A 22222-nucleotide genomic window follows, 5' to 3' on the forward strand; every position below is an offset into this window, starting at 1 on the left:
GCTATATAAACTTGACTAGACTTGACATGAAAAGGGCAGCGAAGTGCATTTATCAACACAGTATGACAGCAACAATCTGTGTCATCTTTACCTACCTAACAAGTGTCGTAATCCTATAATACATTTCACAGAAAACTGAAAAGGGGCCCCTAAAGCCAAACCATTAGGCTACAGATAAAAAAAAATCCATATACAAATATTAGATGTATATTATAGTGATTTTTATTACAGTGGTGTCTTAAATGTATTCCAATTATTGATTAATTGGTCATTTTAGCCCTGTAGCCCAGTGTTGTGTGCTTTAAGAGAGACTGTGATTAGACCTTAAGATAGTCATCTGGTCGTCCCTAGACTTCCTTTAATCTTTGCCTTGCATGCTCGATCTTGTTATTCATTTACGTAAGGCGGAGGGGTTGATTCACTCAGTATGATGTCATTCCATATGTCCGTCCTCCTGCTGCATTCCCAACCACCGGATATTCAGCTGCGTCAAGCCACCCAGAGACACTAGAGTAAAACCGGAAGTTAGGCAATTGCGCCTTCAGAATAAAGGAGTAAAAATTGTCACTGAAAAACGAAAAATTGAGGGCCTGTTCATACTGTACTGTTTTGTTGGAAAAGCAATGCCTCAAGCGTCTTTTGTGCCAATTGTAAAAGGTCACCCAACGTTACGTACGTACATAGCCTACTTTGTTAACTGCCCCACACACTATTCACTATGCAGCGTTTTGTTTACTTCACTAGGGTCAAACCCATGGAAATATTATAGGCTATTATTATTATTATTATATTAGTATCATATGGTAATATATTATATTATAACAAGAAAAGCCTGATTGAAACGGCTGTTCTGATAGGCTAAACGCAATCACTAGGGCCTTCGTTGCTTTTAAGGCTTTTATTTCGGAAAAAAGTGACCGGAAATCCTGTTGTTCATTCTGGCTACCTTGACGCTAGTTGGCAATTCTTAATTCACTCTACTTGGGGGAAGGAATGCACCACTCGTAGCCAAACGCAATGTAAGTAGCTAGCCACTGTGGTAATTGACTAAAATTTGCTGTTATTGTCAAAATATTACATATACCTTGCTGTCAGTCATCCAGTGTTATGAATCGTATGTCTTCACAGAAGTAATACTCAGCATAAAGCCGGTATATATATGTTAGCTAACCAGCTAAGCTAGCCACATAGTTAGCTGCCTTGCTTAATAGCTACGTTGCCAGGATGCCTTGTGTTTCTTCTTGATTCGGCTCCTTTAAACTTGAAGAAATTGATAGGAGGTACCTGTGACACGAGTTTCGGTTTATGTTTCGCAATAAGCTTGTCCATGGTGCTCTCTTTGCTAAAGATAGTTCTCAGAGAAATGTTTCTCCTGCTTGCCTGCCTGGCTTGTGCTTGTACTGTAGACGGCGGAGTCGCTGTTCAGCATCTTTTGTAGTGCTGCCCAGTGAGTTATCAATATGCGAAACTATTTTTGTCACTATGTGTTGTGCTATTTATAGGTCACTAACATTTCGCCAATGTATAAACGACTAAACTGCCAAATACCAGGTAGCCTAGCTAGTTAAATCCCAGTCCCTTTAATTGAATCAGAGATGGTTGGTCCAGGGAAGGAGATGACGTACGTAGGACTGGTATGCAGAGGTCTGACACCAGCCAGAAAGTCTCAAAAACACTCTGAGCTGTGTTGATTCAGGCCAAATAAGGAGGGTAGACAACCAGGTTGTTGAAGGTGAATTTTTATGTCATACAAAATGACATTATTGCCTTTTGTTCAGACCCTAGTCACTGCATCTACCAGTATGGCGTGTGTTTTAGTCATGTTGTTATCATATCCATTACCCCATTGCTGCTGATCCTCACTGGGTTCATATCTTTATCTTCTTCTTCACTCCAGTGGAACTCAAGCTATTGCTTTCATCAACATCCCGGTCAGCAAACCATGGCTGGCTTCAGGCAAGAGGATGTTGAAGTGTATTATGAAATGGGAGAGGAGCTGGGGAGGTAAGTTCTGCAGATGTTTACAGGATTCTCTACTCTTTTTTTTTTTTTTTTTTTTTTGGATAGAAGACATTGTTATTGGAAACATCATCCATCAGATGCCCCTGCTATCGTCAGTGTAATAAAATGTGTAGTGTTCCAGCAACATATTGTATATCCTTGTACTCTGTGCTAGAGCTTTGTGAGTGAGTCATTGAGTTTTAATAGATTAATCCTGACTTCCTATCTTTATATGGAAGTTTTTTTTTTTCTGCAGTAATGCAGCAAAAGCATGACATCACTGCCTCTCAATGTGCCTTTCCACCTCTGCCGTGGCGTGTAGTCTCTAAACGAGAGGGCAGTGTGTGTGTGTGTGTGTGCTGAGGAGGAAAGGTATGCAGACATTAAATGGCAGAACATTCAGTTCTCTACACGGCCATGCGCTATGGAATGCAGTTTTTTCACCTGCACATTAGTCTTGTTGCTTGTTTCAATAATGTTATTTATCCAGTGCCTTGTGAATCACACCCCAGTGTTTGATGTGTTCATTTTGGTACAAAGCTATAGACTACCTGTTTTTTTCAGTATGTTAGAACAAAACTTCTGCGCGCAACTTTAGATCCATGCGAGTTTCTTTATTTCACCAAGCTTTTGGTCTAGTTGACCTTCATCAGGCCATACAACACACACAATGAACTTTAATCAGCAGAATACAAAACAGCTGTGCTGCACGACTCAGTCCCAGAGGAAAATGTAGTTCTTTATTCACAATTTGTAGTCCTTTTAGATATCCATCCTATAATCCATATTAATATATTTGCAGGACAAGATACAAATCATTTTATAAAGTGCATAAAAGTGTGTGGGGCACAAAAATACCATGTTAAGCAGGAATGAATATCAGTATGTTTATGTGCAATAGAAAAGGCCGGTTCTATGGTGCGAATATTTTTGGGTTAGGGTTAGCAGCTTTAGCACTACACAGTTCACATCATTTGCACAAGCTTGTCCCACGACTTAATAGTGTTGTCCTTATTTTGTTTACTTCATCTTTTTTGGTGCTGCCATATTGTATCTGCATTTTGGAGGGAAGTTCAAAAGATGTGTTCAGATATTCATTTACGTTTTGAGCTATATTTTGTTTTATAATAATGGGAGATGTCACAGAAATGAAGACCTCTATGATTAATCTTATAATTTTGTTGGGGAAAAGTTTCATTTTCAAAGCAACCAGAGTGGAATCCTGAAGTATTAATCTTGTTTTCATCCCTTTTGATTTGTCGTCCCTGCAGCGGACAGTTTGCCATTGTCCGGAAGTGCAAGGAGAAGAGCTCAGGCTGCGAGTACGCCGCCAAGTTCATCAAGAAGCGGCGGCTGTCGTCCAGCCGGCGGGGGGTGAGCCGCGAGGAGATCGAGCGCGAGGTCAACATCCTGCGGGAGATCCAGCACAGCAACATCATCACTCTGCACGACATCTTTGAAAACAAGACCGACGTGATCCTGATCCTGGAGCTGGTGTCCGGCGGAGAGCTGTTCGACTTCCTGGCTGAGAAGGAGTCTCTGACCGAGGAGGAGGCCACCCAGTTCCTCAAGCAGATCCTGGACGGCGTTCAGTACCTCCACTCCAAACGCATCGCCCACTTTGACCTCAAGGTCAGCGCTCTAGAGGGATAAATGGCTTGTTTTTGAAGCACTGGGCCGACAGTCGTAGTTAACGTGTTAGTGAGAAGTTCAGTTGACGTGTTACCAGACGTTTATGTAGTGCTGTAAGTCTCTGGTACTTCTGTGTTCTGACAGTTGTTTTTTCTTTTTTTGGGAATCAAACACAGGGTCATCAGTCTCTCTTTATGCCTGTTAGCATTACAATATTATTAATTTTTACAATTTTACAGTTTGTTGACAGTGGAGACACCCAAGTATGGCGACAATGCTAACATTATGACAGACTAACAAAAACACAAAATAGATATTTATATTTAGATCGCGGATGATCTAAAAAATTTTCGTTAGGTTGAGAATCAGTGAGCAACGGATAGTGTGTACCCAACTAGCATGTTATTTTCTATTTTTTTCCTTCTTCTGTAGTATATATCTGTAGTAAATCAAAACCTTTTATCCATGTCCAAATGATGTATTGCTGCATGCATGTTATCTTTCAGCCTGAGAACATCATGCTGCTGGATAAGAACGTCCCAAACCCCAGGATCAAGCTGATTGATTTTGGGATCGCTCATCAGATCAAGGCAGGAAATGAGTTCAAGAACATCTTTGGAACGCCAGAGTTTGTTGGTGAGATCCTTTCTCCCCTCACCAGTAATCATACACACAGTAAATAGTTCAGCTTTAGAAATCCATAATGAATTTATTGTGATAGCGTCTTCTCCCATGTTTAGCTTCGTAAATGTAGATAGTGCGTTTCAGATCTCCACATCTGGCTTGAATTAAAGCGTTCTTTGCTATGCGCTTATTTCACAGCGCCAGAAATAGTCAACTATGAGCCACTTGGACTGGAGGCGGACATGTGGTAAGATTCCATGATGTTTATTCCTGTGAAAATGTGTACTCATCTGTTTGACGATCCCCATTAATGTTCAGTCCTTCTCGTCTGCAGGAGCATTGGAGTGATCACATACATTCTGTGAGTACTGTTTCAGATTAGGACTGGCTGATGTCATTTGTACAAATCTAAATCACTTCACTCCTTATTCATGCGTTTTTTCTAACACAAATCCTCTATCTACGTCAGATTGAGCGGCGCCTCACCATTTCTGGGAGAGACCAAGCAGGAGACCCTGACCAACATCTCAGCTGTCAACTACGACTTTGACGAGGAATATTTCAGCAATACCAGCGAGCTGGCCAAGGATTTCATACGTCGTCTGCTGGTCAAGGATCCCAAGTAGGGATATTTTCAAATCTCATCCCAGGAGAGAGTGAAATAGACATGTGCATGCTGAATTCTTATAATTTTCTTACTGACAGATAATTTTCTTTTGCAGGAAGAGGATGACTATTGATGACAGCCTGGAGCATCCCTGGATCAAGGTGCGTATTTTGCAGCATTAGTGTCCTTATCGATATCATGAAATGTTAATATCTGATGATGTGATGATTGACATTTATGTACACATTAAGGTGAGGTGCTGGACTGCTTACCTTACAGTAAAAAAAGAGTAAAGCCCGCACACTAGGAACTCCATTCATACACCTGTTTATTCACTGACTTTGTTTTGGACATAATCACCACCAAGATCACCATTCAGTAAACGGTGTATGATCAGAGTTTGAAGTGTATGGGCTTCACTCTTTTCTTCCATTATCTAATCCCCATCCTCATTTTAAATCTGAACTGTTCTCCCTCTCCAGGTGATTAAGAGGCGGAACGTGCGCCAGGAGGAGAGCGGCCGCAAGCCCGAGCGCCGGCGCCTGAAGACCACTCGTCTGAAGGAGTACACCATCAAGTCCCACTCCAGCATGCCGCCCAACAACACTTACGTCAACTTCGAGCGCTTCTCCCAGGTGCTGGAGGAGATCGCGGCAGCGGAGGAAGGCCTGAGGGACCTAGAGCACAACCAGCGCTCGTGCCGGGACGACGTGGCGGCACTGCTCTCCATATACGAGGAGAAAGAGGGCTGGTACAAGGAGGAGAACCAGAGCATCTCCAGCGACCTGAGCCACATCCGCCAGGAGCTGCAGCGCGCCCAGGCCCAGCGCAGGCAGAGCCAGGAGGAGGCCCGGGCCGCCATGCTGGCCGCCAACGCCCTCAAGCGCAAGTTTGGGCGCCTGGAGAATCGCTACGAGGTCCTGGCGGAGCAGGTGGCGTCGGAGGTCCGCTGGGTGGAGGAGCTGGTCAAGTCCATATCCGTCGAGAGGGACGGCCTCAGCATGCCATGAGCCGGTCCTGCAATGACATTTTCACGCTCAAGTTTCCTCCTGCCCATTTCCTCTGCATGTGTGCCACACAGCAGGGTTTGATGGGCCAGCTGTCATCATAAGCTATGCTGCTGCCCTCTGGGAAAAATATTTCACCCCTTTTACGTCATGCTTGAGAGAACAAGCAAGTAGCAAAGTGGCCCTATATTGATCCCATTCGCTTGAGAGAATGTCATGAAAATGCCCATTCCTGTGTTTTATAAATTAATTTATAATCTTAAAGATTCTAAGTGATTCGATTGTCATGCATAGTACTTAAAGGCATTTGTTTGTTTTATATTGTCCTTTTTTGCTGTTGCCTGAATGTGGTTACAGTGGCGATACACACATTTCTTTTCTTAGCCCAATTTATTTTTCCAAAAGAATTTACATTCTAACTTAATGGGCCAATGCTTTAAAAGCCATAGATGTCTGCTCATTTGTTCCTGCCTCAGGCTATTGGCCAGTTATGTGAGGCAATTCTCTGCCTCACAATATACAGCTTACAATGTCAGGTTTGCACAGAATTCAGGGGTATTTATTGTGCGGAAATCCAATTACATGCATTTCAGATTTGAACCAATAACATACAGGAAAGACATGGAATGTAAAACTCATCTTTGCAGTGCCTGTAAACTGATTTACCTTATTGCCTCTGCAAGCACCTCATCTGTCATCACGTTAACGACATTTCTGTCATGTTGATATTGCTCAATGTCTTAAACACAACAACCTTTGCACAGTAGCCTTGTATACCAAATTGTGTGCATGGAAACAAGCCGTTTCTCTTAAAAACTCTGTTAGTTTTCCATGTTTTCATTGAGACCATCGTGGCACACTTCAAACATTCCATCAGTGAGTTTTACATCTAGGCAACACATTCCCCATGTTTAGCATAGAAAGTATATGATATAGTGTACGTCAGTAGAAAAATGTACTCATTTGCACTTAAAGGATTATAGCAGTGTTCCAAACTATATTTTAATCAATCTCCTAGGTGTAAACAAGAACTATAATTTTAACTGAGAAATGATCTGTCTGGGTTTGTTTCAAATAAACCAACTTATCACTGTAGCCGAGTCTCACTTGTGAGTTATTGTTGTGTTGATGGGAAATAACCTCACTTTATCCTGGGAAGGTGTAGTCATGAGATTATTATTATTATTATCCATTATTTGACAAAATGTCTCTTATTAACATACCTTCATGGTGTGGGTGAGACCTTGTAAAGATTAACTTCACCCCAAGAGTTAATAAATTGGTAAGCTAGTATTGTCTGTTGATCTATCTGATCTTGTATACAGGAAAGACACATGAATCTCTTTGAAGTTGGAACCAGACATATTTTCGACTGAAAAAATATACTGGGGATATTCTGTAAGATGTGTATGAGGAAGTAAAGGCATGAATTCCCCCCAAAAAAATTATATTTATGACTATCTCATCCACTAGACTTGAATGACCACTACTGTACAGACCATAGTCAGAGATAACATTACTTTCACATCAACAGTCAAGTCTTTGTTCCAAAATTTCGTGTGGACTCCTTTAGTCTTGGTTTAGTTCTGTAAACACAAGCACTGGATAGTACTATGAACCAGAGTTGGGTCGAATAATATTTACAAGTAGTGAGAAACTCAAGTACTGTTGTCTCTGCACTGGTAACAAAAATAAAAAATAAAATAACAACAGACAGTATGAAGCATGTGCCCTCTAGTGGTAGTTCACAGAAACACATAGTGTTATACTGAAAAGAAAATTGAGGCGCATTTCCCAGCAGTGACCACACAGAAATATAAATATCTGTTGTGCTAAGTGAACGGTCTAAAGGTTAGAGCCGACCAGTTGGCATCCTCGATCCAGCAAGGAAAATCTTGGAGGGGAGAGTGAATAACTAATGGTCTCCCCTCCCCGATAACTACCACCTAGGTACACTTAAGCAAGGCAGTAGATCTGGAAAAAGAAAACATGCACTTAGCAAGCTTTCCCCAGATAAATAAATGAGGTATCCTCTTCCCCCCCCGGCTCTCCAGATCTGTTGCTCCCTCCTCCTCTGCAGCAGTTCAGATGACAGCAGAAAGTACCTGAGCTCTGTGAGAGGCGGAGATAGAGCCAATCTGTGCTCTTCAAGAGGTTGTTTCTGAATAAATTATTTTCCTAAGGAGATTTGTTGTCAGTTTCAATAACTCGACTCTGATGTATCTGTTCTGTGTTCAACTGAGAATTCATATTTTGCCAAATATGCAAAACCGTATTCATATGTGGCTGTGCTTAGTCTGAAATCTTAGCATTAATCAAAAAGAAACTCAGCTATTTTTATGAGTTTATACCAATGCCATTTTTTTTATAGTTAAAAAAAATCACTTTTAGATCAGTGGTTTGTGTAAACGGCTGTGCAGTAGCATTTAATGCTATTGATTCAGTTCATTCCTGTGTGTCTGTATGCCTGTGTGCCTTATAAGTCATGTCAAAAGTAAAACATGTTTAACTCAATAAAGCTCTCTTTCATCAAAATCCATTTTCATAACAGGACTCATTGATTTCTGGCAACCTCTGTGAAAGCTATGCCAAAAGACACGTAACCAAAACACAAAATTTTGATGGTTTTATTTGTATATTAATTATGGCAGTAATAAATAATAAACAACCTTATAATCAATTAGCTTCCATAATTGATAATAACCGCTTGCTTGCTGCTCATAAGAGTCTGTATCAAATTCCACCCTTGCGATAACAGGCAACCGTCTGTTTTGTAAACTTTGATTTTGTACAGCATCCTTCAAGTTTTTGTGTAATAATGCAATGCAAAGTTGTTCTCTTTGTTATTTTTTTTTTTTTACAAATGATACAAAGAACTTTTAAAACCCTTTTTGAAACAAATGGCTGACTGGAGCCAAATTGCTACAATCACTACAATGGAATGATACAAAGAACTGTTCATCATTACATTAAAATCACTTGAGTGTGTGTGTGTGTGTGTGTGGACTGCACTCTGATCCTCCACTGTGATGAACCGGCAGCTGGAACAGATGAGGTCTGAGGAGTGAAATCCTTGGCAGTGGTATCAGGGAAATGCAACTGCAGTGTGTGTGTGTGTGTGTGTGTGTGTGTGTGTGTGTGTGTGTGTGTGTGTGCACTAATGACTTCAGTCCAGCCAACTCTTCCTCAGTTTGTAAGGAGTCCTTGCCTTCATCCAAGCAAAAGTCCAATCTAAATAATGAGGTCACATTATTTAGACAACATGAAGGCGGTGCTTCCTTATTGTCTTGGCAGAGGCTGAGAGTGAGAAAGACCATCCTTCTGTTTGTGTTTGTCCCGGTCCGCCTCGGCTCAGACCCAGTCCTGCCAGTCTGGGGAACGCCGGATTTCCTACGACTCCTTCAGAGAGTTGATGTGGGCGCAGAGTTTGAGGGCCGGGCCCAGTTTAAGGTTCATGGTGCTGACCAGGTGGTCCTCTGTGAGCAGCAGCAGAGCCTGACCGTCTATTTCCTGGGAGCGAAACTCCTCGGCGATGTCCGGACCGCCTGGGGAGAGAGCAGGAGAGAGAGAGAGAGACTGTACTGAAACATTCCTGCCAAGAGAGACACTCTAGATCCCTTAGGTTCTTCCACTGTTCATTTTGACATATTATGTTGATGTGTGTAGAATTGCTCATTCAATCATCATGAGCTTTACTTCACCATGTGAGACTTTTTATACTTTAATATATATTTCATGTTAATACATTATGGATAGGAGATAATCCATGTTTCTTACCATGTGAACAGCAGGAGGCTGCTAAGCCCAAACCATCCAAATTTGGGGGGAATTTTTCAGCATTTATGGCAACTTCATCAAAACCCTTGACATTAAAGTAATTATGAATGACATTTTCAAATAAACAAATTTCCATTTTGCTACTATTTATTACTGATTGATATGTGATTCAACCTATACCCAGTTCATGAAAGCTTTTACATTTGTGGAAGTGATGCGCTTTACGCTTCTGGAGGCAGCAACAGCAATTTGTTTTGAATACATAGAAGAAGAACTGGGTAGTTAGCATGAGCAGCGATAGCCACCATGGTTGAACAGATAAATAAAAGAGCGCCACCTAGAGAAACTCAAACTGCATCAACAGAAAATCCAAGGAGTCACAGTCACAAAGTCACAGTACTGGACACACTGTTTGATTGACAGGTGATCTCTGGGAAGTGCAGTGCAGAAACACCACAGCAATGACCGCTTAGCACCAAAGAGGCAAAATAAAAAAAAATAGATAAAATAAAAAGAAAAGAATCTCATACCACTTGTGAAAATTGTGATTCAGTTGATAAATGCTAAGCTGTATTTCTCCTCCAAATCTGCTTTTCCCATAAGGACATTTTTTGCACATTTAATCTCTTTGCACATTTTCTGACCTATCAGGGACATTTTATGACCTTTCAGCTGCATGTTTGCCTCGAGCCCGACTTAATTTCCCACCCTGATGCACAGTATGCAGCCATATTTGCTGACTTGTGTGCTTTTCAGTGACAGATGTGGGAGTGAAATCTGCGCAGCTGTCACACTGGTACCTGGCAGGGAGTTGATGAAGGAGAAGACTTGCTCCACGTTCCACTGGGACGGACAGCAGAGGTCTTCCTCTCTGTCGGAGCCACTGAGCGTCTCTGTCATCCTCCGCTCCTGCTCCCTCTCTCTCTCCTGCACTCGCTCCCTCTCTCGCTCCCGCTCTGCCTGCCTGCGGAGCCTGGTGGTCATGGGGATCAGAGGCTCGTCTTCCTCCTCCTCCTCCTCCCCCTCCCTCGGTGAGCCTCGCTGGGCCTCCTCAGAGACAAATGACCCGTGGGCCTGTGGAGCACAATGACAACCATCTCAAAACATCTATCGTGATTCGGGTTAGACCGATTGACCTTTTGCTGTATATCAGATATCGGCCAGGCACCTCAGATATGATGGAGGTTCCTCCCTGAATACAACTTCAGAAAAACAGTCTGTGAAATCTGCAATGCAATTTTATTTTCTTTCCATATTTTCTGTATTAATTTAATTTTTAACCCTAAACATATTTTATTAGTCTCAATGGAGAGTGTTAGCATCAAATGAAGGACTAAGTAGTGTTTCAGAGGCTTTTGCACCCTGACAAGAATAAAATTCTGGAGGAAACATTGAATTCTTGTATTTTTTGGACATGAAAATGGTCAAATTTAATACTGGTACAAAACACTGACTATCAGCTACTTCAGTCTAAAAAAACGAATGGTGTCAGTATTGGCTTTCAAAAACCTATATCGATCAAAACTTTGCTTGTCGTTTGTAATGAGGGCTTGGGTGTAGTTTACAGTCAATTTAGATGTGGGACATCTCCATTCTGGACTAAAAGATTTTGAGGGTGAAATAACAACATGACATGTGTGTACAGCCCTCTGTAGATATGAGTACAAATTCTGAGGAATATTGATCCTGTGTTTTTGGAGTACTGTGCTTTTTTTTTATACAATTTTGGAAGTTTCTTCACAAGCCAAGTGTCTTCTCCACAGCTCTGTTTCTGTCAAATGTGCCTGTTCCCTGTCTTAAGACCAATGACCCCATCAGCACTTCTGCATTCTCCCATACTGTATGATTCAGGTCTGTGCTGCTATCTGACCTGTCTGAGGAAAAGCTCTCTGGAGGCCCCGTTGACCCGGCCGGGGGGTCGGCCCCTCCTGCCCATCGGCCTGTGACCCCAGCGACCGGCTCTCAACATGGTGATGCGCTTGGTGCAGCTCACACTGAACCTGAATGGAGAGAGAGAGAGAGAGAGAGGCGGAGAGAGGGAGGGAAAATGATTAAGGCAGTTGATTTGTACATTTCCTCCGCCACAGACTATCAAATTTGTACAGTGATGGCACGGCGCTCAGTAAGCTGAGCCAGCATAATCCAGTGAATAAAAGCCACATGATATCAATCTTTCTTAAAGCCCAAAAGCCCTTTGAGATCTGATTTTCCTCTGTATGCTGAGTAAGGACGGTTAGACAGGCATTTGCCATTGGGTATTCTCTGATGGTCTGCATCTGGACTCAAAGCTCTCCTGTCTTTGATGCCTGCTTGCAGGGCCAGAGAGGGAAACCTGGGAGTAATTATACACTTAGACTTTCTCTTTTGACACAAATGGAGCTCAATGGGATCCAGATGTCAGATGACGTGTTCCTCCACCACCGAGACAGACGGCATTTCAGTTTATTGTCTTGGAGGGTTTGTTCTTTTTCAGCAACACCTTGCTTCACATTCATAAAGTTACCCAGATTCACACCTGAGAGCTGCCAGCCACAGCCGCTCTGCTGAGCAACTGGGAGTTAAGTGCCTTGCTCAAGGACACCTTTAGTTGTTGAAGGAAATGTTGAGTGTTTCTCATTCTCACACCTAGGGCTGGGCGATATATAAAATCAATATCACAATAATAAGGATTTTCATCAATATACATCATGATATGGCTCATGTATGCAAAATCATATGTTAAATAATACAATTAATATTCATCCTATTGAACCGAATGGTAATAGGTGTGATGTTAAACAAAAATCAAATAATATTCCTTTAAATACCTCATTTTGTCAGAGATCTGAAATAAAATGTTCTAATTTTCATCGATTTAGACAGCAGAATTGTGTGTCATGATATCCCAAAATCACCATATCATCGTGATATGATTCCACTGAAAGACGATAATCGATAATGTTGAATTGTCGCCCGGCCCTGATCACAGCTCAGTGTGTGAGTGGTTTTACCTTCTGACACAAGTCATGGAGCAGAAGCGTTTGGAGCGCAGAAAGGTGTGAACGTAACCTCGCTTCCCGCAGAACTCACACTGCAGCACGTCTGCCACACTCTCCCGCGGCTCTGCAATTTTAGAGGGCCAGCTGTTATAACAGACACACACATGCACACACGCACACACACACACACACACACACACACACGCACATGCACGGGGTCCCTCACCATCTGCTGTAGGGGCGTCATTTTCCATCTCTGAGTCTGTTGAATCTGACTGCTCAGCTTCCAGCGGGCTGTCCTCAGGCTCTGCATCCCCATTGGTCTGAATCTCCTGGGAGTCAGGAAGTGTGGCCTGCTGGTCCGCCAACAGCGAGGACGGGCCCACCTACACCGAGGGGGGCATTCAGAGAAGTAAAATCTTCCATAATGATGCAGAAAGATGAGAATAATGTCTAGACAAAGATGGGGGTGACTGTTTACGTGTGTCATTTGGGATTACAGCAAATTGGTTACAAATAGCAGTAATACAATCTGTAGTTAATATTTGCTGAGTAATAATTGATTCATGTTGTATGTTTTATGACATTGTGGCACTTGGTCTGTCAGCCTGTGAGCGGAGGGCGTGCCTGCTTTCCAGCCTGCCCTCTCCCTTCGGTGAGAATGGATGACAAGATAGTAGTGCTTAAAGGAAAACTCCACCCTCTGATACTCTCACACCGGTAGACATCATCAATCTGTGATGTTCAATACAATCCAGGAGTTACTCTTTTGGTGTACCCACTGTCCCTCAACCTGCTTTGTCTCCTTCTACTTCAGTTAGTAATTTCCTACATTTCCCAGAACGATTTCCGTCAACCCAGAGAACTGGCGTGAACTTGTTGCATTCAGCTGTGTGTTATATTTATTGGTGGAGAGAGCAATAGTGATAGGAATAGTAAGAGCAAGAGAGCGAGTTTTCCACTTGAGAAAAAAGCATCCTTTACTCAAAATGCAACTTGGTCTCTCTGCCTCTTCTACGATGGATTTCTCCCTGTATGACTGTTGAACGTGACATCAGGTCATCTACGTTTGGCCAGTAATAAGAAAAATACACCACCAAACAAGACAATAGGCCCAGAAGTGCATGGTACATTGCCAATAGCGTTAAAGTGTTTCAGGATGGATTTTCCTTTAACTAAAACATCCACCTGTGACTACGGCCCCCTGGTGGCCTGACAGACTACTGCCACTGTCGCCCCTCCGGCGGACATACCGGGAACGGCTCCAGGCCCTCTCGGATGACGAAGCCCTCTATGAGGTGCGTGAGGATGTGGGGTCTAAGGAGGCTGTCAGGGCTCCCTGGGAGGCTGGCTGGGGCTGAGGGGGGCTGGCCGAGGCCTCTTACCGCGGCAGGCAGGAGGGGAGGAGGAAGAGGAGGAGGTGGAGGAGGGGGGATGCTGCTGCTGGTGCTGCTTGTGACGAGGGAGGAGGGCTCTTCCACTTCTGCTGACCGGATCACTGAGCGACTGGACGGGACGCAGGACAAACCCATCGCAGCTGGATAGTAGTAGGAGACATGGAAAAACACAGAGAGCCAGTGAGGAGGGTGTGTAGCATTAGCAAGGGAGGACATTCATTTCACAGATAATACCACTTGATAATACCAGATGAACCTGAGAAGTAAATAGTACTGTATTGTATTGTGTTGTATTGTGTTGTGTATTATATTGTGTTGTATTGTGTTGTGTATTATATTGTACTGTATCGTATTGTATCGTATTGTATCGTATTGTATCGTATTGTATCGTATTGTATCGTATTGTATCGTATTGTATTGTTTTATATTGTATTCATCTCATCTTATAAGATAAAATGAAGATAAAAGAAGAAACTTTAATTATCCCCTTGAGGGAATAAGAAGTTAATTAAATTGTTTTACTTATACCTGTGCCATTCTCTCTAGGAGACATGGTGGGAGGTGAAGGGATCCCGTCTCTCTGTGGACTGGGAAGACGTTCCTCTTTCCTCTCCTCTGACCTCAGTCCGTTCACTTTGCATGTTTGCGTTGACTGAAATACAAACCACAACAAAACCTTGGTCAAGACTTTATGAGAAAGGACGATGCATCTCCATACGGCAAAGTGGCACCTGGCGACTCACCGACGGAGCTTCAGTGCGCCTGACCGGATGCACCTTCAGATCAACGGCCACCGTCTGAGGAGGCGGGAGGTTCTGGTAGGGCATCTGGACCAGGGCCTCGGCTACAGGCAGCTCCTGCTCCGTCAGTAGGACCCGGCCTGACTGCACTGCCAGGGCCTGGACTGAGTGCAGGGACAACCTCTGGAGGGAGGCTGGGGGGTTCTGGGGCAGCCTGGGGAGAACCAGGGGTGGAGGAGGAGGCGGAGGCTGGTTCTGCACCTGGGGGAAGGAGGTCCGTCGCTGGGGAGCGGCCACCAGAGGAGGCGGCTGTGGCTGAGTGGTGGGAGCTGGAGATGAGGTCTGAGCTGATGACGCAAACACGCTGGTGACACAGGAAGAAGAAGGGGCCGGGGGGTTGTTGCTGGATTGTGTGTGGGTGGTGGGAGTGGCCAGTCTTTTGATTGACAGGGGAAGGGGGTTGGAATTGGTTTCTTGGGGTGCTACTCTCAGGGCGATCGGCTGGAGCTGTCGGTGGCTGGGAGCTCCTCCTGCGGCCTGTTGGAGGATGAGCTGGTGGTGCGCCCCCCGCTGGCTGGGAGGACAGGGCAGCTGCTGCTTGACCAGAGCATGGGGCTGCACTGGAGAGTAGGCTGCTGGAATGGTGATGCATAGATAGACATGAGGGGAAAAAAGATTAGATCTGTCGCAACCTTGCAGTTCTCCCAAGGTGCTTGAATTAAGAACTGAACTGGACAAAACAAAAAGAAAATCTACTAAACTTGGTGAGCAATTAGTGAACAAAATTGAATTGTAAAGCCAACATGTTTTGGCTAACATCACCCTCATCAAGGAGTCTAGGCCAAGATAGCAAGAAGAATCTCTGGCAAAACTAAAAAATTTTGCATTCAATCATTAGAGGAAACATTCTCCTGATGTCAAACATGAAAAATGTTTATGCAACATTTTTAGCTTTAAAATATTTTCAAGATCGATCAATGGAAAGTCTGCTTTGTGAAAATCTTGTCACCTTGATTTGCCAATTCACAGCAGAGAACATGTCTAGACAGTGTGTCTCTCTCCCACATAAACATTGTCATTGTTTAACCAGAAGATGATGAATAGCTAGCAAGCAACTGTTGGAGATAACATGCCAACAGAAAACACCCAGCAGAGGAACAACTCACAAATAATTAACAAACTGCATCTTTAACAAACTGAGAATGAACCCACCTTCCACACCACAGATTTGCTATTGGCTGCCTAAGTCTAAAATCATCTCAGAACCCAACTTTTTAGTGAACTCTCCTTTAAAACACAAGATTGCTGCAATTATGATGACGCAGATTGGCAAAATATCTTGGAAAGAGCTCAGACAGTTTTAGTCTCCACAAAACATAGGCAAATGCAATTCAATATTTTTCACAGAACCTATTTCACCCCACACAGGCTACACAAGATTGATGGGAATATATCTGCCATGTGCCAGAGGTGTAAGATAGCTGAAGGCAATCTGTTTCATATGCTCTGGAGTTGCCCTTACCTGGAAGATTTTCGGAAGTTCACTATAGCCACTGTTTCAGATATCACAGAGTCCGAAATACCATGTGACCCCAGGATTTGGCTACTGGGAGATGTCGATATGCTTAACGTAACTCACCATAAGAAGTACTTTGTGTTACTTGCCGGCACGGCTGAGAAAAACATTATTCTTATAAACTGGAAATCAGAAAACTAATCATCACAAAAACACTGGCTGAATGAACTTTCGTCGTATTGCACTCAACAGTCATTGAAGATTCTGTATAATGTCAAGAGAAAACCTGCAATATATAACAAAATCTGGGGCTCCTTTCTGGACTCTCTCCCTTCAGTAAATCCCCTTAGTTGATACCATATTTATTCACATAGTGGACCTGCTATTTTATTTTTCTCTTTAACATATCCTTAAAGGACTTGGTGTTGCAAATGATGTTGATCATTGTACCATTCTCGGGATGGGGTGGGGGGAGGGTGTGTTTTATTTTTGTTTATTTTCTTTTCTCTTCTTTTCTTTCTTTCTCCTGTTATTGTATTTTACACTTTGCATAAAAAATGACAACTGTACTTGTTTGGTGCGTTGTCAACAAATAAATCTAAAAAAAACAAAAAAAACACAAGATTGCACAGTCCAATCTTTAAAACATAAGACTGTACTCACCTGGGGCTATAATCTGAGGCCCTGAGGCGAGCCGGGTGACATCGGCCGGCCTCACCTCGGGTCCTGTTTCTGTTGAGGCGTCAGTCTGCTGGTTGGCCTTGAGGGCACAGATGGACATCTTGGACAAGGTGGTGGCTGAAGTGAGGGCCTGGGCCTGGGAGGAGGGCTTCAGGAGGACGCTCTGGGCTGTGGCTAGAGCCCCGGGTAGATGGGCACGCACAGCCAGGTTCTGGACCTGAACACACCCGGAGAATCATTTTTACACTACACAAGGTAAGTGTATATTAGGCCTCGGTTATAAGAGCCCTACTTTAGGCTTGGCTTCACACAGAGCAACTTTAATGCAAGTTGCAAGTAACATTATTTTCATGCTTTATGGTTCCGCTAGCATGCAGCAAAATCCACATTTTTACTTCTCACTTTATTCACCATATATATTTTATTTTTTCTTTAATTTCTCAGGCATTTAATACTGCAGTCTTGTGCCATGCAGGGACTATTATCATCTATTATCATGTGGTGCCTGGAAAACTTTATACCTGAGAGGAGGGGGGCAGAGAGGAGCAGGAGGTGACAGCAGGGAGGTCTGATTGAACTGCAGCCACTGTGGCTGCAGGAGTTAGAATAAGCTAACAGAAGAAAGGAGAAGAAGAGGGAAAGACAGGAGGCAAGTTGGTTTAAAATCAAGAGAGTGTGTGTAATCAGAAAAAAGACAGGAAACACATGCAGTGCAAATAGCAAAAGGGCAAACAGGCAATACGGTTTTCAGCAGCAGTGCAAATAATAAACATGACCAGCAGCTTGAGATATTTGAAAAGCATGTACCATCTGAGTGCGAAGGTACATCTGAGCTTGGTTACAGTTGGCCGGTCTATTCCCGAGCAGCATGGCCTGCTGGGATATGGTACTCCCTGCAGCAGTGGAGCTGGAGGCCTGGGTTCGGCCAATCAGCTGGGCTGTTACTGGAGAGGCTGGTAAGGTGATCTGGATTCAGGAGGGAGCGATGAAGAGTGACAGAAAAAAGAGACAGACAGTTTATATATATAACAAGAATACTTACTGAGTTTTGGGACACACCAGGAGGCTGCGGCAAGCTGCCATTGGATGAAGAAGGCAATGAGGGTGACTGTCTGCGGCCTAAGAGGGAAGCCTGAAAAGCATTGGGAAGACGCCACATTGATAATGACACAGTGATAAACAAAACCTCTATCAATTTGTCTCTCACACACACCCTGTCATTCACATCTAAATGATACTTGATGCTTGTACATACAGAGACTCATGATGTGCATACACACAAAACACACACACACACACACACACACACACACACTCTGACCTGCTGTATGGTGGCCAGGCTTTGCAGATGCGGTGTGTGCTGGTGCTGCTGCAGGGCCGCTGTCTGCAGCATGAGGTGCTGCTGCTGGGCTGCGTACATCTGATGCAGGTACTGGGCTGCCATGGTCTGAGGTCTGTGGATGGCCTGCTGGATCACCTGTTGGCATCACACAACAACCACAACAAGCCCATTACTAATGCAACTGCAATCCATTACAACACAAGGCTACCATTATTTAGCTTGGTCCACAGTCTTACTAATTTATAATAATTGAAGAGTTAATTTACAAAACCCTAAATATCTATGTTGGAAAAATTATAATTATCTGAAGTTGGTCATGCAATATTTCTAAAATATAGAGGATCCACTTTGTAAAAGGAGCTGTAATTTTGTCAACCAAAGACTTAAGTTACCTACAACCCTTTAAAAAGAACTGTAATTTGATTCACTTCTGTGCGATCAGCTATTTTGTAAGAGTGGGAGTCACTTTTATCAAATGGTGGATATTTCATTTTGAAAGGGAAAAAAAAACAACCTGGCCTGCCTATATATTAGATGAGACTGTTCCCAGACAGGTACCATCTAATACCTGGACTGTCTGCCTGCCTGCCTGTTGGGTGAAACAATGCCTGCAGAGGTACAGGGGATTGTCTAATGTCTGGAATACCTCCCTTTCATGTGGGACAATTTTCAGAGAGGTACATGGGACCATCTATCACCTGGCCTGCCTGCCTGTCGGGTGAAACAGCGCCTGCAGAGGTACAGGAGTCTGTCTATTACCTGGACTGCCTGTCTGTCGGGTGGGACAATGCTCAGCGTAGCAGAGGGCGCCTGGGTGCACGTGGGGTTGCTGGAGCTGGCTGTTGCCATGGCGATGACAGCTGATGTGGTGGGGGTGGTGGCGGCAACAGTCCTATTAGTGTCTGCCTCCTTCTCTCCTGGGCTCTGCCTATCCATCTCCCAGGTCACACAGAATCAGTAACAGGAAAACTGGAGATAAAAAGGACCTTCATTAACAGCAAGCAGTTAAACAAAATAGCACCATCTACTTTATTAGAGAGATGTTTAACTGTCTAATTTTCTCAGCCATCACTCAGCTGCAGTCCATGTTTAAAGGTTCAAGCCAATGCTGCAGCAATAGCCTTCAGTCAGCTGAATCTATAAAGAGAGCTACAGCACCAGTTAGATCTTATAATGATGAATAGTTGTTGGGTAAATCATAAGATTTCAGTGTCAGGCTAATATGAAACAAAACCAAAACACTACAATTGTGTGTGATAATGATGTTTCTTTATGTTATAATAATGTTGAATAATGTTACTTTAATGTACGTTTGAGCAGGAATAGCTATAGATATAGGAATAGCACATGGATAACATCTGTCCATGATGACATGTGGGTGTAAATCGTAAATCGTTGGTATTTCTATGACCTGTGCTGAAAAAAAATCAACTTGGCTTTACATTCAAAGCGTTCAACAAAACACAATCCGATAAACTTCAAGGCTATTTCATGATTCGACACCCTGTGCTAAACTATATGCATAATACATAACTGGTGCATTTTAATTGGACTATGAATATAAGATAGCTCTCTGGCCTTATTTTAAAAAACGACGATGCCTACTTGTAAAGGAAAATGTGCTTCTCAGTAGGCTACATTTTCGATAGGTTTGAAAGACCAGTATTTAGGCCATTCCGACCTGTTTAAATTTATAGGTTAAGAAATAAGCTAAAAAACAGTTGCGTGATATTTTGGGCATAACCGATAAAATCATTTCTGTCCATGCAATTTGTCTGAAACCCTGCATATTAAACTACATGGACTAAATCATGCAGTTACGTAATTTCATTAGTTCGACTGAAGGAGAGGAACAAACTTTTCTTCTTTTTCTTCGTCTTCCAATTTAATGCAATTCAATGCAACCTTGATGTCCCCGAGGGGAAATTCTCCTTGTAGCCAGATGCATAAAAACAAACATAAATATATATATAAATTAAATACACAACAGTATGCTACACAGGCCTATAGCGCAAGACGCAAGAGTCATAAATTAAGAGCATCATCATCCATCCATAGAACAGCATTAAAATAAACAACACTAACAATGGACGTCTGACTATTCTATAGCCTAATATTTATACTAGCATTAGACTATGATGTAAAAGATACAAGTTTAAATATGTGGGCTATAATTGACTGGTCAAAGTGATCCTTTCAACTTTCACCTCCGCATATTTAGCCTACGTGTTATAATGAGGCCAATCGAAATATATAGGCTACAATAGCCTATAGCCTATTTCGTTTTCCTTTTTATGTTTGTCTTTTTGGAAAAGTTAATGTCCTTTTTAAAAGTATTAAAATGAATCATTTAAAGTTAGGCAAGTAAGCTTATTAAGTAAGCTAAGTAGCCGAAGTAATACTCAGGCTATAACCTGTTTTATTTTGAACAATTGACAGATTAAACTCATTCTTGAGCTTGGGCATTTAATTGCAACAAGCCTAACCTATAGTAATGAATCAAAATATACAGATCACAAGTTAGATCACAACATTATAACAAATTATGATAACATCATAACAACACTGGGCTCAGTAAGGAAGAAAAATAGAGACGGGGTTGTTGTGTGTCCACTGTAACCTGTGAAAATACGGTGTTAAAGCGTTATGAAAGCATGATGAATTAACTAGGCTAATGTCCTCACGATGAATTTGAATTCACAAAACTCCCTGGTTTGTAAAGGCTAGCCTACTGTACCACATACACACACACACACACATCTGTAAAGGGACTACAAATAACAGACAGCGGTGCTATGATGCTACAATGCTGTAGTTTTTCTTTCCAACTGCTGACAAAAGCCTGCTGAAGATATGAGCAAAACATGTTTTTAATAAAAGAAATGGCAAAGAGCTAGCCTTGAGGTTTAAAAAAAATAAATCTATGGCATATTTCATTCGGCTAAACATTTGTCGTTTAGCTACAAGCGCAGCAGCTTGGAATATTGATTGTCTTTTGCTGCATCGCCGCCTATTTCCAATTAAAGCAGGCAGAATATTCCCCCCTATACCCCGAACGACCATAAAATCAGTCATAGCTGAAATTGACTGTTCATAATTTAGGAAATATCAGCGTAATGCATTCAGCGGCCAAAATCTGGGTATCATTTCCCCTTCAGCCTGGTGCTGTGCTCGGACGTCGCTTTATGCATGCACAATCATTCACCTCTTGTCGGCGTTACCTGCCTGGTTTTGGGAGACATGACCCGTCAGGAGCTGACCGTACCCCGGCACATTGTCACAGTCATGTACTAATGCGTCAGGACTGTCTAAAATGGAGATAAAAACAGACGGTATACAACACCAGGCAATAAAAAACCTTGACACAGCACCGCTCGCAGTGCGGGAGGACCTTCCACAGCCGAGCAGGGATTTCACCACATCACAGTCTGCTGGGTCTGGACAGGCAGCAGAATGTGTGTTATCCTCTTGTATAGGTTTCATCTGGGTGACTGACACTACCTCATATGGTTATGGTGTAATATGAGGCTATAAATATGATATCAATAAAAAAAAGAGGATATAAATGTTAAGCCTGGTGTGAGAAATTCCCGAGTCTGTCTGCTAAACAAATGTGACGCGTCAGACAATTTCAAAGCGAGACACATGCTGATTTGATTAGCCTATAGGATACGGATTTAATTAAAGGGGTGTATCACTGAAATTAAGCAACTGAGCTATAGGTCTATAAATTATTATTCCTATTAGTATTGTCTCCCATAGCAAGAACAAGATGCCAGGCCAGTTTACAGTCAGAAAGAATCGCGAGAGATAATCAAGATACTATACAGGCTATTAATCAATAAAAACGTTATTTATAGAGCACTTTTCGTACAAGTGAATGCAATTCAAAGTGTTTTCCAGTGCAGTAGGCTACATAA

At 42.7% G+C, this 22222-nt stretch overlaps 2 protein-coding genes across 2 annotated transcripts; one reads left to right on the forward strand and one right to left on the reverse strand.

Annotated features, from left to right (window-relative positions):
• Window positions 1-990: 990 nt before the first annotated feature.
• Window positions 991-8338, forward strand: dapk3 (death-associated protein kinase 3). Its single transcript, XM_071526933.1, has 9 exons — window positions 991-1019; window positions 1898-2004; window positions 3273-3633; window positions 4140-4269; window positions 4456-4504; window positions 4592-4618; window positions 4727-4879; window positions 4980-5025; window positions 5347-8338. The coding sequence occupies exons 2-9, from the start codon at window positions 1943-1945 to the stop codon at window positions 5872-5874; spliced, it is 1356 nt and encodes a 451-aa protein (XP_071383034.1). The 5' UTR covers window positions 991-1019; window positions 1898-1942; the 3' UTR covers window positions 5875-8338.
• Window positions 8339-8560: 222 nt separating this feature from the next.
• On the reverse strand, window positions 8561-19238 carry phc3 (polyhomeotic homolog 3 (Drosophila)). The gene is made up of 14 exons (XM_071526919.1): window positions 19062-19238; window positions 18272-18437; window positions 18003-18079; window positions 17768-17926; window positions 17482-17571; window positions 16943-17177; window positions 14767-15488; window positions 14552-14675; window positions 13880-14163; window positions 12853-13012; window positions 12639-12750; window positions 11519-11648; window positions 10449-10722; window positions 8561-9416 (listed from the first exon to the last, which is right to left on the reverse strand). The coding sequence occupies exons 1-14, from the start codon at window positions 19236-19238 to the stop codon at window positions 9262-9264; spliced, it is 2865 nt and encodes a 954-aa protein (XP_071383020.1). The 3' UTR covers window positions 8561-9261.
• Window positions 19239-22222: the final 2984 nt, after the last annotated feature.

Source organism: Centroberyx affinis, unplaced genomic scaffold (assembly GCF_046629955.1).
Source record: "Centroberyx affinis isolate AG114_WGS23_722 - 3 ecotype Tasmania unplaced genomic scaffold, CSIRO-AGI_Caff_v1 ptg001479l_1, whole genome shotgun sequence".
NCBI classification, from domain to species: domain Eukaryota; kingdom Metazoa; phylum Chordata; class Actinopteri; order Beryciformes; family Berycidae; genus Centroberyx; species Centroberyx affinis.